Raw genomic sequence first — 12,185 nt, forward strand, 5'->3', positions numbered from 1 at the left:
TCCGTTAGCAAATTGTTGGCTTATCTCTTAGCGAACTGTAGGCTGCTCTGTTATACTTCTGTCAACAAGTGTCATTTCTGAAATTCAGGCTGATGTGTTGATCTGTTATAATGCAGGTTGATGTGTTGCTCTCAAGAAGATGGTGAAAGGAAGAAGCTGTTCATATGTCAATGAAGTCTGAAATTCGAGTGTGAAAGAAAGAAGTTGTGCATGTCAATCAAGGCTAAAATTTAAGTCTGAAATTGCTTCATCAATATATATGTTGTGGTTATTGTGATACATTTTGAGCCAATGACTATTGATGTGCTATCCGATATGATATATTTTCACGTTGTGTGAACTGAATTGATCTATTTTAATGATGTGTGAACTGAATTGATATATTATACATGCTTATTTTAAGAGTCATACGAATTATTTGAATATATTATGCATTCTCTCATGTAGGCAATAAAATAGCTATAAAGATCAATTATATACTAGATCATTTTGAGTTTGTGTGTCAAAAAATGAAATAATCACCCTGTAGACAGCTAAACAGACAGCTCATTGTAGAAACTATCTGTTCAGCTGTCTATGACAAAATGATAACGACCGTCTGCACTGTTCTACCTGCTCTTAGATGCAGACGCTGACTACTCGGTCGCCAGCGAAAATTTCTTACCGCGGCATGCTTGGTAGGTGGGAGAATTTCACTAGCCGTGTGCTCGGTAAATATCGATGGATGACGCACGCCTATATGTGAGCCAAAGGTGTCAGATTACATTAAACGTGGTAATTTTGACGGTCACATGTAAGGCCGGAAGCTACGTGATAGCTCCTGCTCACAAAAGGCGTTATATGCATGCACGCGTTATATCAAAACTTCTCACAAGACTTGTTCCTTGGGTGCCATTTGATATTTTTAATTGTTTCTATTATATATACTTTTATATGGATGTGCAATTGTGCATCATCTCAATGTTGTGATACCATGATTTAGAACTACTGACCCGATGGTCCAGTGCAACAATAATCAGCATCTTGATTTAAATGCAGGAAAATGTGTTAAAGAAATCTTGTAGTACATTTTAAGTTTTTTTACGAATACACAGCACAACCCAGACACAACGCATGTACACGCAACCCTACTCCTATGAGTATCTTCGAACACTGAGTCAGCAAATACTCGAGATTGATGAAGTCACCACATGTGACTCGCTGTTGATGTGAACGTCTCCTACCACCGAAAGCATAACGTAATTAGACCCTAAAATATTCGCTCCCACAGATTGTCGAATCCAGGATAGTACCTGAGGCTACTGAAACTCTTGGAACCATCAAGCTACAAGTCCTTTCGTGAAAACATTTTAATTCACGCAGGAATCAGACAAGCATATATTGGCATTCTGAAGGTAAACTGCATTGCCGTTCCAACAGCCTAATAATGGATCACAAACTACAGTTTCAATGACCGTATTGACTGACTCTATTTTTCAACAAAGATATTGGCATTCTGTAAAACCTTGTATCTTGAGTCCGGCGGGCATGTTTTTTTGCCTGCCTCGATCCTTTCAGGAAGTCGTTTTGAACAAGGTTTGAGTCAAATATTGGGAATAAAAATCATCAATAACTTTTAAGTTGTTGAGTTTACAAATGTGAAAATTATATGAATAGATTTGTCTTGAAAATATTTTCATAAAAGTTTACATATATCACTTTTCTATAAATACATTTTAAAAAAATAAGAGGTCAAAGTTGTGTTTTGGAGACCGTGTCGCTGTCCTAAACGACTTCCTTTACCAATATGGAGGGAGTATATCTATCATTTGCCTCCGTGTCGTCCCCAGGGCGACTCGGACGGTGCTGCCACCCATCTATCTCATCCCCTCCCCTCTTCTTCTTGCCACGCTGCCGCTGGAGCTCGACACTGGAGGCCAGCGTGGCCGCGATGAAGGTGGCGACGGGCTTATCCTCGTCGAGTTCCTCTTCCGCATGTTTTCTCGGGTTTACAAGGATGCTCGGCGACTGGAAGCCAATAACGACACTCCCCCGTCTGGATGACCCCGCCGCCGCCCCCTCCCGGTGGGTGGCCGCACGACCGCTAGGTAGCTGCCGCACGCCTGCAGGCACGTAGGCATGGGGGAGGGGCTCGGCGCTGGATCCGGGGCCGGTGAGTCCGAATCCGGCCTCGCTCGTGAGCCGGTGTGATAGCGGGATGGGGCTGCAGCGGCTATCATGTCCCCTAACCCCTCCCACCCTCATCGCGTTATCTACTGCCAGTGCCAGCTCACCCCTGCTGAGCTTCGATTGGTGAGGCGTCGGGGCGGCCTCGGCCACGGTGTGCCTACACCTGCATTTCAATGCGACATAAAGACGTTGCAAGATTGAAGAGGGAATGAAAAGAAGATTAAAGCTTAGTCTTTTGTAGTTTTCTTTCTTGGTTTTATAGTTTTCTTTCTTGTATTTGTGAAGCCCCTCATTTGAGATTTAGGATTCAAGACTCTTGTAACTCTTTTGGACATAGTCATTCGCTTACGAATGATCAAAGGTCGAAACTTTTCCATAATCTAAAAATACCTATAGCATAGTCCACGCATGCGAAAGAGCATGAAAATTAGTGCTTCGACAAGGAATTGGGCAAATATATGCACATTATTCGAAACATTATTAACCGTACCCCTTTCAATAATACCAAGAATTACATTCTCCCTCCTTAGAAAATCATTTCTCTTCAACAAAGACATTTGGGCATTTCCCATTAAAAAAAAAGATATTTGGGCATTTCAGCAAAACAACAAAGAATCAAACTTGCATCTCAATGCAATCAACTAAGATATATGTGTATGTTTTAATTAATTATATACTTGAATATGCTACTCCACAACGACGATCTCCTCCATGATCTCAGTGGTCGTCTTCTTGATGAGCTCCCACGCACTCCGGACGTGCCTCTCCTCCTGCAGCGACGACCCCACCGCGAACCGCAGCACGAACTTGCCGCCGACCACCGTGTGTGCTAGGTACGCCTTCCCGGTCCTGTTCAGGCGCTCCATGAGCTCGCGGTTGGCCTCGTCGGCGACCTCCTCCGTCATGCCGTGACGGGGCTTGATCCTGAAACAGACAAGCGCGAAGTTCCTAGGCACGACGACCTCGAACCTGTCGTCGGACCTGACATTGTCCTCGAACATCTTGGCCATGGCGACGTCGCTCCGGATGTGCTCCTGGAGCTTGGCGGCGCCGTAGGTGCGCATGACCATCCAGAGCTTGAGGCCCCGGAAGCGGCGGCCGACGCCGACCTGCATGTCCTTGAGGTCGGTGACGGTGCCGGACTCGCTGGCGTCGTTCTTGAGGTACTCCGGGTTCGTCTCCAGCGAGCCGGTGAGCCGGTGCGTGTCGCGCACCCAGAGGCAGGTGCAGTCGAGGCACGTCATGAGCCACTTGTGAGGGCTCATGCTGATGGAGTCGACGCGCTCGACGCCGGCGAGGTGGTGCCGGAACTCCGGACAGATGCACGCGCTGCCGGCGTAGGCGGCGTCGATGTGCACCCACGCACTGAACCGGGCGGCGACGTCGGCAATGGCGCCCACTGGGTCGACGGCGTTGGAGGAGGTAGTGCCGACCGTGGCGCAGATGTAGGTCGGCACGAGGCCGGCGTCGACGTCGGCCTGCATGATCTCGAGCAGCTTCGCCGGATCGAGGGCGTAGTCGGTGTCTGGCCCGGTCGGGATGGACTTGATGTTGGCCGGGTCGAAGCCGGCGAGGCGGCAGGCCTTGAAGAAGGTGGAGTGCGTCTGGTCGGCGGCGTACACGGTGAGCCTGGTGATCCCGGCGACGCCATCGGAGCCGACGCGGCGCAGGGCGGCGTCGCGCGCCGAGACGAGCGTGACGAGCATGGCCTCGCTGGTGGTGCCGAGGATGACGCCGCCCCCGGTGCCGCGGGCGGCGCCGCCGGTGCTGCGGTTCATGAAGCTCGCCGGCAGGCGCAGGAGCTGCGCGAGCCAGTCGAGCGCGAGCACCTCCATCTCGGTGGCGGCGGGGTTGGCCTGCCAGGTGAAGCCGACGGTGTTCATGGCGGAGGCGATGAGCTCCCCGGCGATGGCGGCTGCGCTGTTGGTGGAGGGGAAGAAGGCGAAGAAGTTGGGGCTGGCCCAGTGCGTCATCCCCGGGACCACGGCCTCGCGGACCTCCTTCATGACGACGTCGAAGGGCGCCGATGAGGTGGGCGGCGCGGGCTGCAGCTGGCGGCGCAGGTACCCCGGCTCGACGGCCGGGAGCACGGGCAGGGACTCCACGGACTTGTAGTAGTCGTAGATGAAGTCGACGGACTTGTGGAGGTAGGAGCGGACCTCGTCGGCGTTGAGCGGCTGGAAGCCGTCGACGGCGAACGCCTCGAAGGCGGCGGGGTTGGCGTCAATGCTGCCCATGGATTGAGAGATCGCAGATGAGATCGACAAGCTTGAGCTCGATCGAGCTGTACGCTGTGAGCAAGAATTGAAGAAGCAGTTAGCTGCTGCTATTGCTAGCTCCAACGGTGAGATCGATGGACTCGGAAGCTGGATGATGGTGTGCGTTGCGGTGTCATGGGGCGGGTGGTTTTTATAGGGGGAACCGGTGATCGAGGAATGGGACGACGACGACGGAGCATGTCTTTGTCTTGTGAAGCGGCGTGGCGAGATGGGCGTTTAACCGGTGAAAAGGGGGTAGGTGGGGGCTGGCCGCCGTGTCCTTGTGTCCACGCGTATGCACGCGCGGTGGAGGCCGTCGCCGTGCCAGTCCCGTGGAAGAAAACCACGCTACGGCCGGCGTGTAAAACACTAATTAGGAGTATTAAATATAGATTAATTATAAAACTAATTACACGGATGGACGGAAAATCGCGAGATGAATCTATTAAGCCTAATTAATCCATCATTAGATATTGTTTACTGTAGCACGGCATTGTCTAACCATTGCATAATTAGGTATTGCGATTTTGCCCGGGGATTATGGAATGAGTTTTGTCATGTATCCACATTTAATACTCTTAATTAGTGATCAAACGTTCGAAAGCGCATGAAAAATTTAGAGAACTAAACAGGGCAAACTGAGCTTCCTTTTTTCCAATTACGTTTGTACTATTTGAATTTTTTTATTTTTAACCTTTTTTAATAATATTTTAAGTTTAACCGGTATTGGTTTTTATTTCCAGGGCGTAGTCTGTTTGGTCGCGCCAGCCCGCATGGCGCGACAGAGGTTATCTGTCGCGCTAGTGCATGTGGCGCGACAGTGTGGCCACGCTGGCGGCCCGAGCCAGCGCTGCGCCACGACGGCGATGACGTGGTCCTCCCTATCGCATCACATACACTGGCGCAACAAGCCTGTCGCGCCATGCGGTCTGGCGCGACAAGGCCAATGTCCTGGGCCGCCGGCCCCTTCTCCCCCACTCTCCCTTTCCTTTCCTCGCTCCACCCCGACTACAGCGCGTCCAGGGTCGCCGCCGGCCATCGCCACCCACCCAGATCCCCCCCCCCCCAAAATCGGATTTTTTTTAGGGGAAAAAGAATGGGGAATCGTTCCCCACCCTTCCCCGAAGGTATTGCCCATAATATCTCATCGTTTAACCGTGTGCATTAGTAGTTATTGGTGGTTTTTTTATTAGGGTTAGGTTCTTGATATGAGAAATGGTGGTGTCGTTGATAGTTTTCTCATGATTAGGATTTTAGATAATACTTAGATGGTACTCTGCTCTCGATTTGGACGTGAGGTAGTACGTGCATGCATCGATTAATATGATTTTTAGGATTGAGTGGTGGGGATGTTAATATGAGTTACATGTAATTTTATTCCATAGTTTTAGGAATGTATATATTATATTTTGAGTGCTGGTATATTGTGCTTAATTAGTATATACTTTGTTTCCATAATTATTTTGTTTTTGTTTCTATAAGTTTTTTTATTTCACATGGCAATTGAATTTATGTATCTGCAGTGCACATGGCAATGAGCGATGCCCGATACAAGCTGCTTGGTGGTGGACAGTACCCATCCGAGTGTGATGAGGATGCCCCAGTCCCTCCTACCATTCCAGTTCCATTCTGTCGTTGTGAACCGGGCAATTAGCTGGCAGAGGTGAAGCAATCGAGGCATCCCAAGACGGTCGGTAGAGCATTCTACATATGCAAGTGGAATGATTCATTGAATTCTTACCACTGCTTTTTCTTTCAGTGGATCGATGGTCCGGATAAGTTCGATCCTAGAATTCGGCTGTTCCCTTATTATCGGTCAGAGTCGTGGGCGTACAATGAGTTTAGACGATGTGTCCCTCCCCCACCAAATCCACCACCTATGACAAAGGAAGAGAAGCAAGAAGCTGCTATATATCGTGTGAACAATCCTACCAAATGTCATTGCGGTGTTCGTGCCAAACTTCAAAGGCCTAATATTGGTGTCCCTCCAAAGTTCACTCCCTTTTTTAGATGCTCGCTAAAGACTAGAGTAAGTGTCATGTAACATAGCATTGATTCTTTAATTTTGCTGTAATTATGTGGCAAATGTTATGTGTCATGCATGATGGATGGCCGGCATGTGACTTCAATGAGTATATTTATGGTCCTAGATCTCATTGGCCGACAGAAGAGGAAGTGCGAGAATTTGAGAGTGAGAAGAAGCCATGGCCATGTACAACTACTCCTAGTCTTCGATGCAAGTGTGGTATTCTAGCTACAAAAGGCGTAGTTCCTTCTGAGCTTGGCTACGGATATTACTGTGGCAATAGCTACGGAGAGTATTGGGTTCGTATATTAACCACAAAGTTGAAACTCCTTATGATTCTGTCATTGTGCTAGTATTTGGTATATTAACATTTCTGAATGTTTGGCTCTCAATAATTTTTCAGGAGGGAATGACATGTGATTGGGAGTGGTTCGAAGGCCGGTATGAGCTAATGTTGCAATTGGGCAGAACAAATGAGCCTTGGAAATCTCGAGACACTTTAAATAGAAAACTGAAGATAAGGAAGGATTATCAAGTTACTTTGCCCCTTGAGTCATTTCTGTCAGGGCCTGTACTCCAAGACCTACGGTGTGAGTATGGAAAGAAGGCAGCAGAAAAGGCGACTCTTGATGATTGCATTGTTTATTGGAGGAGGAACCGAAGCAAGTACCCACGGCCCCTCACAGATAGGGAGCTTTTGGCAAATTATGAGAAGAAGGAGAAGGAGGAGGAGATGAAGAGGCAGAGGTTAAGGGAGGAAAGAGCAAAGAAATGTTTTACTGTTGATCCGGAAGCTAAATACCCAAAGGGTTCATGGGAAGAATATTTTCAGAAATTGGAGGCTAACAAGAGGATGGAAGAAATGGAAAAGTTGGAGGATTTAGCTCAGGAGGCTCAGATGGAGGCAATGCAGGCCCTAGTTGCCGATCTGCCACACAAGGTGCCCAACGTTGAGAAGGATGTGTCATCCGCGAGCACAGAGGTTTTGGGTGTTAGAGCTACTCAAATGGAGGCAATGAAGGCACTTGTAGGAGACTTACCTGCCCAGGATCACCCGTCTGACAGGAAAGGAAAAGCAGGGGACACACCTGTAGTCGATAACCAAGGGAATAGTGCAGTGCAGGACAAAGGGAAGAGTGCTTCTGAGCATGACCACGTTTCTGATGATGGAGATGATGACGAGTGGTGGTCAATGAATGCAGATGAAGTAGAAGTCATAGTGTCCCAAATTGTGGTAAGAAAGGGGAAAGCTGTAGTCCAAGATGATGGAGATGATGATGATGATGGTTGGGGAGAGCTTTTGATTGAAGGCGAATCTGATTAGCTTGTTTTATTTATAATTGTATGGACTCTATATATGATTGGACTATCTATGTGACGGACTTTTTTTATTGCTTGACTATTTATGTGCTTTACCTATTCATGTGGTTGTCGTATGTGTATGCGACTTTATTTATAGGTTCGAACATTGTATGGTTATGAAATTAGGAATTTATTTAGTTTGTATCGTGTGCAATTTAATGATGGGTCATCTCCATTATTGAACAACTGTTTTAGATTACAATCGCAACTGCAGATGCAAAAATTGTTGTGGCATGACCCGCGTGTAAACTTAACAATTGTGCACCGTAATCTTATGAATATTATTTTTAAATGAATGCCAAAGCACGTTGAATTTGAAAGTGGAAATATTTTAGATCTTTTGAATATTGAGTACTTTTTTTAAGTATATCTTCTGTTGAAATTTGAAAAATTATGCAAGAGAATTAGAAAATAGCATTGAATTGTGTTAGCTGTGTATGAAAGTTATAGATTTCAGAATTTGGAGCAACATTTGTTCAAGACTGCTCTATTGCGAATTTGTTGGTTTTGAAGTTTTGAGCGACGTCCATGCTCAATGTTTTTTAATTAGAATATGTTTCGGTGTCCGAATCATAGGTGCAACAGATGTCGATTAGCATTTATGCGAACAAATTACGAAAATACTTTGAATTTGAAATCTTGTTGTAAATAGCATGCAGCGAGAGGGAGCAGCAAGGCATAGCAGCAAGGTAGTTAGCTGACCGAATTCTGTGCTTGTCGCGCCACTCCCAAAGCTACTCTGTCGCGCTATTGGGAGTGACGCGACCAAAGTGAGCTGCCACGCCACCAAGTGAAAAATGCAGTCCTTACTGGGCTTGGGCACACAATGGCGCGACAGCGGGCATCTGTCGCGCCAGTGGTGTTGGCGCGACAAGCCTACTCTGCCGCGCCATTGTAGGGATGGCTCTAGACATCCGAATTCTTAGAAGAAATTTGATATTTTAAAATAGATATGCTTAAAATTTTATGCTAATATTTTTTATATTATCAAGCATATTATTACACATAAGAATAAAATTTTGTATAGATTTTTAATGTATTATTTGCTCCCTACAATTAAAAAGGTGAAAAAAGATTCGAATCCGTATCCGATCCGTATTCGAATTTTTATATCTATTATTTGAGAATATATACGATAAATTTGAGGTTTAGTTTTTATGAATCTTTACAAAATCAATGTTAAATACAAGGCTATGAATTTACATAGTAAATTCTATATCTTATTTGTCCATAATCGAAGAAAAATAACCAAAAATCTGACATTCGAATAAACATTCGAATCCATCCTTAATTGTGTGCCCAAGCCCAGTAAGGACTACATTTTTCATTTGGTGGCGTGGCAGGTCCTTTTGGTCGCGCCACTCCCAGTGGCGCGACAAGCACAGAATTCGCCAGCTAGCTACCTTGCTGCTCTGCCTTCCTTCTGCTGCTGGTGGTTGCTTCTGCTGCTCTCTCGCTGCTGCTTGCTTCTGCTGCGAGGGGAGAGGTTTGCCGTGAGCCTAGATTTTGACGCACGACGTAGTCCTGGTTGGGGCCCAGGTTTAAAATAAAAAAAAATCCAAGTGATGGCACTAGGCACCCAGATTTGCCGAGTGTTTTGGCAAAAACACTCGGCAAAGTTGTCCAAAATTCAATTTTATTTTTGTTTTTAGTTTCAGCTCCTGCAAATCAAACACCTCACATATCACACATATCGCTCAAATATCACATATATCACACAAATGTCTCAAATATCACATATATCACCAAACAAGTCCACATATCACACATATAGTACACAGATATAATCACAAGTCCACAAATCAAACCAAGTCCACCACCAAGCTCACAAGTATCACCAAACAAGTCCATAACAAATCACATACTCTATAGCATGCAAACCGATACTCTAGATGTACATGCATACAGATCAGGCAACATAAATCCATCTCACAAGACCTTTCTAGCAATTACATCGATATAAGATCCGGCAAAGCATCTTGCTGGCTACCGTGACCTTGGCTTCCTCCTTCCAGTTGGCTACCGTGACCACTACTTTCTCCTTCCCTTGGAGTTGCCATAGTAGTTGATGGTGATGACAGGGTTGTCGTGGTTCGTGCTGGAGAAGCAGCTGACATGGGTCGCACAGTTGCTACAGGGCAGACACCCACCTAACCAGCTAATCATCTAGGAGAACTTCTTCCGTAATGTTATAGGATTTGGTGAGAACTTTGATATTTGAATGGCTCCACCAAAGCAAACACAGACAAATTTCACCTGTGGATCTGGGTTTGCTGATATTGTTGTAGGCCGCATACCAGAATAAATGAGTGGTCCGACAAGGATAACTGAGTCCCAAGAACAAAATAACTGAGTTGGGATAATAACCGGCACAAATTAATTATTGGAGTTCTGTATAATGGAACTACATGACAGTTTTAAAAGAAATGGAACTGCATGACAGTTTTCAAAAAAAATAGAACTGCATGTAGAAGCTGAATTTCTAAGCAATCCTATTAGGTAAAGCACCTGTACACTTGAAAAATATGAAATTAAATACTGAAGCCTGCTGTTCTATTTCACTAATTTGTTTCACCCCCTTTCTTCTCAATCAGTGTGCTACGAAGTCTAAATATGTGGTTTTGTTTGTGGAAGCAAGTTCAGTGATTCAGGATCACCTTGCTTACTGCTTGTGGGACTATATAGTCATTTCTATCTTCTTAATTTGTTGCCATATTTTATCCTCCTCGTATCTGTAAGGACAATTCCTAATATATCTCGATTCAGAGATTAGTCATTTTATTTGTTTTGCATTTACCCTCTAAATCTTCCATCTTGGATCTGGACTTTTGTTTGCCTAGCTATATTGTGTCATGGGCTTCCTACGGTGCTTGAATGTGTCTTTGTGGCGCTTTGCCTTTGTCCTTGTTATGCAATTATTCAGTTATTGAAATCATAAAATAAGATGATCAGATTTTTACGAACTAGGATTGTTTTTGTCTCAAAACTCTACTTGTCCTCATACTAGGATTTGGACCACGTAGCAATGCTAATAGATGGCTTTGGTAACACCAATCTAGATGAACTACAAAAACAATTCTTCACGGTGCCTCGTATCCATGAGTGAAAGACATATTAACATCCCCACTACTCAATCCTAGAAATCATATTAATCATCCAAAGCCCTAATCATGAGAAAGCCCTAATCATGAGAAAGCCCTAATCATGAGAAAACTATCAACTACGACATTATTTTTCAAATCAAGAACCAAACCCTAATCACCAAGAATCCCTAATATCTACAAATGTGCACGGTTAAAGGAGGAAAAAATGGGAGCAATACCTTCGGGGAAGGGCGGGGAACATTTCCCCCAACTCCCCCCCCCCCAAAAGACCGGATTTGGAGGGATCTGGGGGTTGGGGCGGCCGGCGACGACGACCTGCTGTTGTTCTGGTCGGGGAGGAGTGAGGGAAAGAAAGGGAGGGTGGGGGAGAAGAGGCCGGCGCGGGCCCAGGATATTGGCCTTGTCGCGCCAGCCCGCATGGCGCGACAGGCTTGTCGCGCCAGTGCATGTGGCGCGACAGGGAGGGCCACGTCGCCGCCAGCGTGGCCACACTGTCGGGCCGCAGGGCATCTATCGCGCCAGTGGTGTTGGCGCGACAAGCCTACTCTGCCGCGCCATTGTGTGCCCAAGCCCAGTAAGGACTGCATTTTTCATTTGGTGGCGTGACATTTCCTTTTGGTCGCGCCACTCCCAGTGGCGCGACAAATTAGCTTTGTAGCGCCACCCGGAGTGGCGCGACAAGCACAGAATTCGCCAACTAGCTACCTTGCTGCTCTGCCTTCCTTCTGCTGCTGGTGCTTGCTTTTGCTGCTCTCTCGCTGCTGCTTGCTTCTGCTGCTGGTGCTCAAGCTGCTAATGGTTCAATAACCGAACCAAAACTGCCCCACCCCATAAAAATAAAACTTGTTGCAGCAACAGGGGCTTGTACGAACATAAATTCAAACCAACCAATCCGAACCTACAGTAGTCCATTACATGGATCTTGTCCATCTCAACCTAAAGTAGTCCATGACAAGCACAAATAGTTCATGACAAGCACAAAGTGTCGGTGCTCCTTCATCTACGGCGCCGTCCACGCTCGGCAGGGCTGAAAGGGACGGTGGGCCGCCTTTGCCTTCCAGGAACTGTTGCGAGCACGTTCACGCTACCAACGTCGGTGTGGTCACGAGAACGCCTTTGTCGGCGACGCGGAGGAGAAGCGGGTGCATCCTGAGGTGCCTGCACAAAAATATATAACATGGAGGCATGTTGAAGACCAAAAATGTGTACAATATCACGTTTTCTTTTATAATGATGCAGTATTACCTCTAAGTTAGAACATTTGAA

General features: G+C 46.3%; 2 protein-coding genes across 2 annotated transcripts; one reads left to right on the forward strand and one right to left on the reverse strand.

Moving 5' to 3' along the window:
- Positions 1–2,806: 2,806 nt before the first annotated feature.
- Positions 2,807–4,535, reverse strand: LOC120677273 (tryptophan decarboxylase 1-like). Its single transcript, XM_039958422.1, has one exon. The coding sequence runs from the start codon at positions 4,404–4,406 to the stop codon at positions 2,856–2,858; it is 1,551 nt and encodes a 516-aa protein (XP_039814356.1). The 5' UTR covers positions 4,407–4,535; the 3' UTR covers positions 2,807–2,855.
- Positions 4,536–6,138: 1,603 nt separating this feature from the next.
- LOC120677830 lies at positions 6,139–7,777 on the forward strand. Its single transcript, XM_039959035.1, has 3 exons — positions 6,139–6,456; positions 6,531–6,752; positions 6,857–7,777. Exons 1-3 carry the CDS (start codon positions 6,307–6,309, stop codon positions 7,775–7,777), a joined length of 1,293 nt encoding a protein of 430 aa, XP_039814969.1. The 5' UTR covers positions 6,139–6,306.
- Positions 7,778–12,185: the final 4,408 nt, after the last annotated feature.

Source organism: Panicum virgatum, chromosome 6N, assembly GCF_016808335.1.
Source record: "Panicum virgatum strain AP13 chromosome 6N, P.virgatum_v5, whole genome shotgun sequence".
NCBI classification, from domain to species: domain Eukaryota; kingdom Viridiplantae; phylum Streptophyta; class Magnoliopsida; order Poales; family Poaceae; genus Panicum; species Panicum virgatum.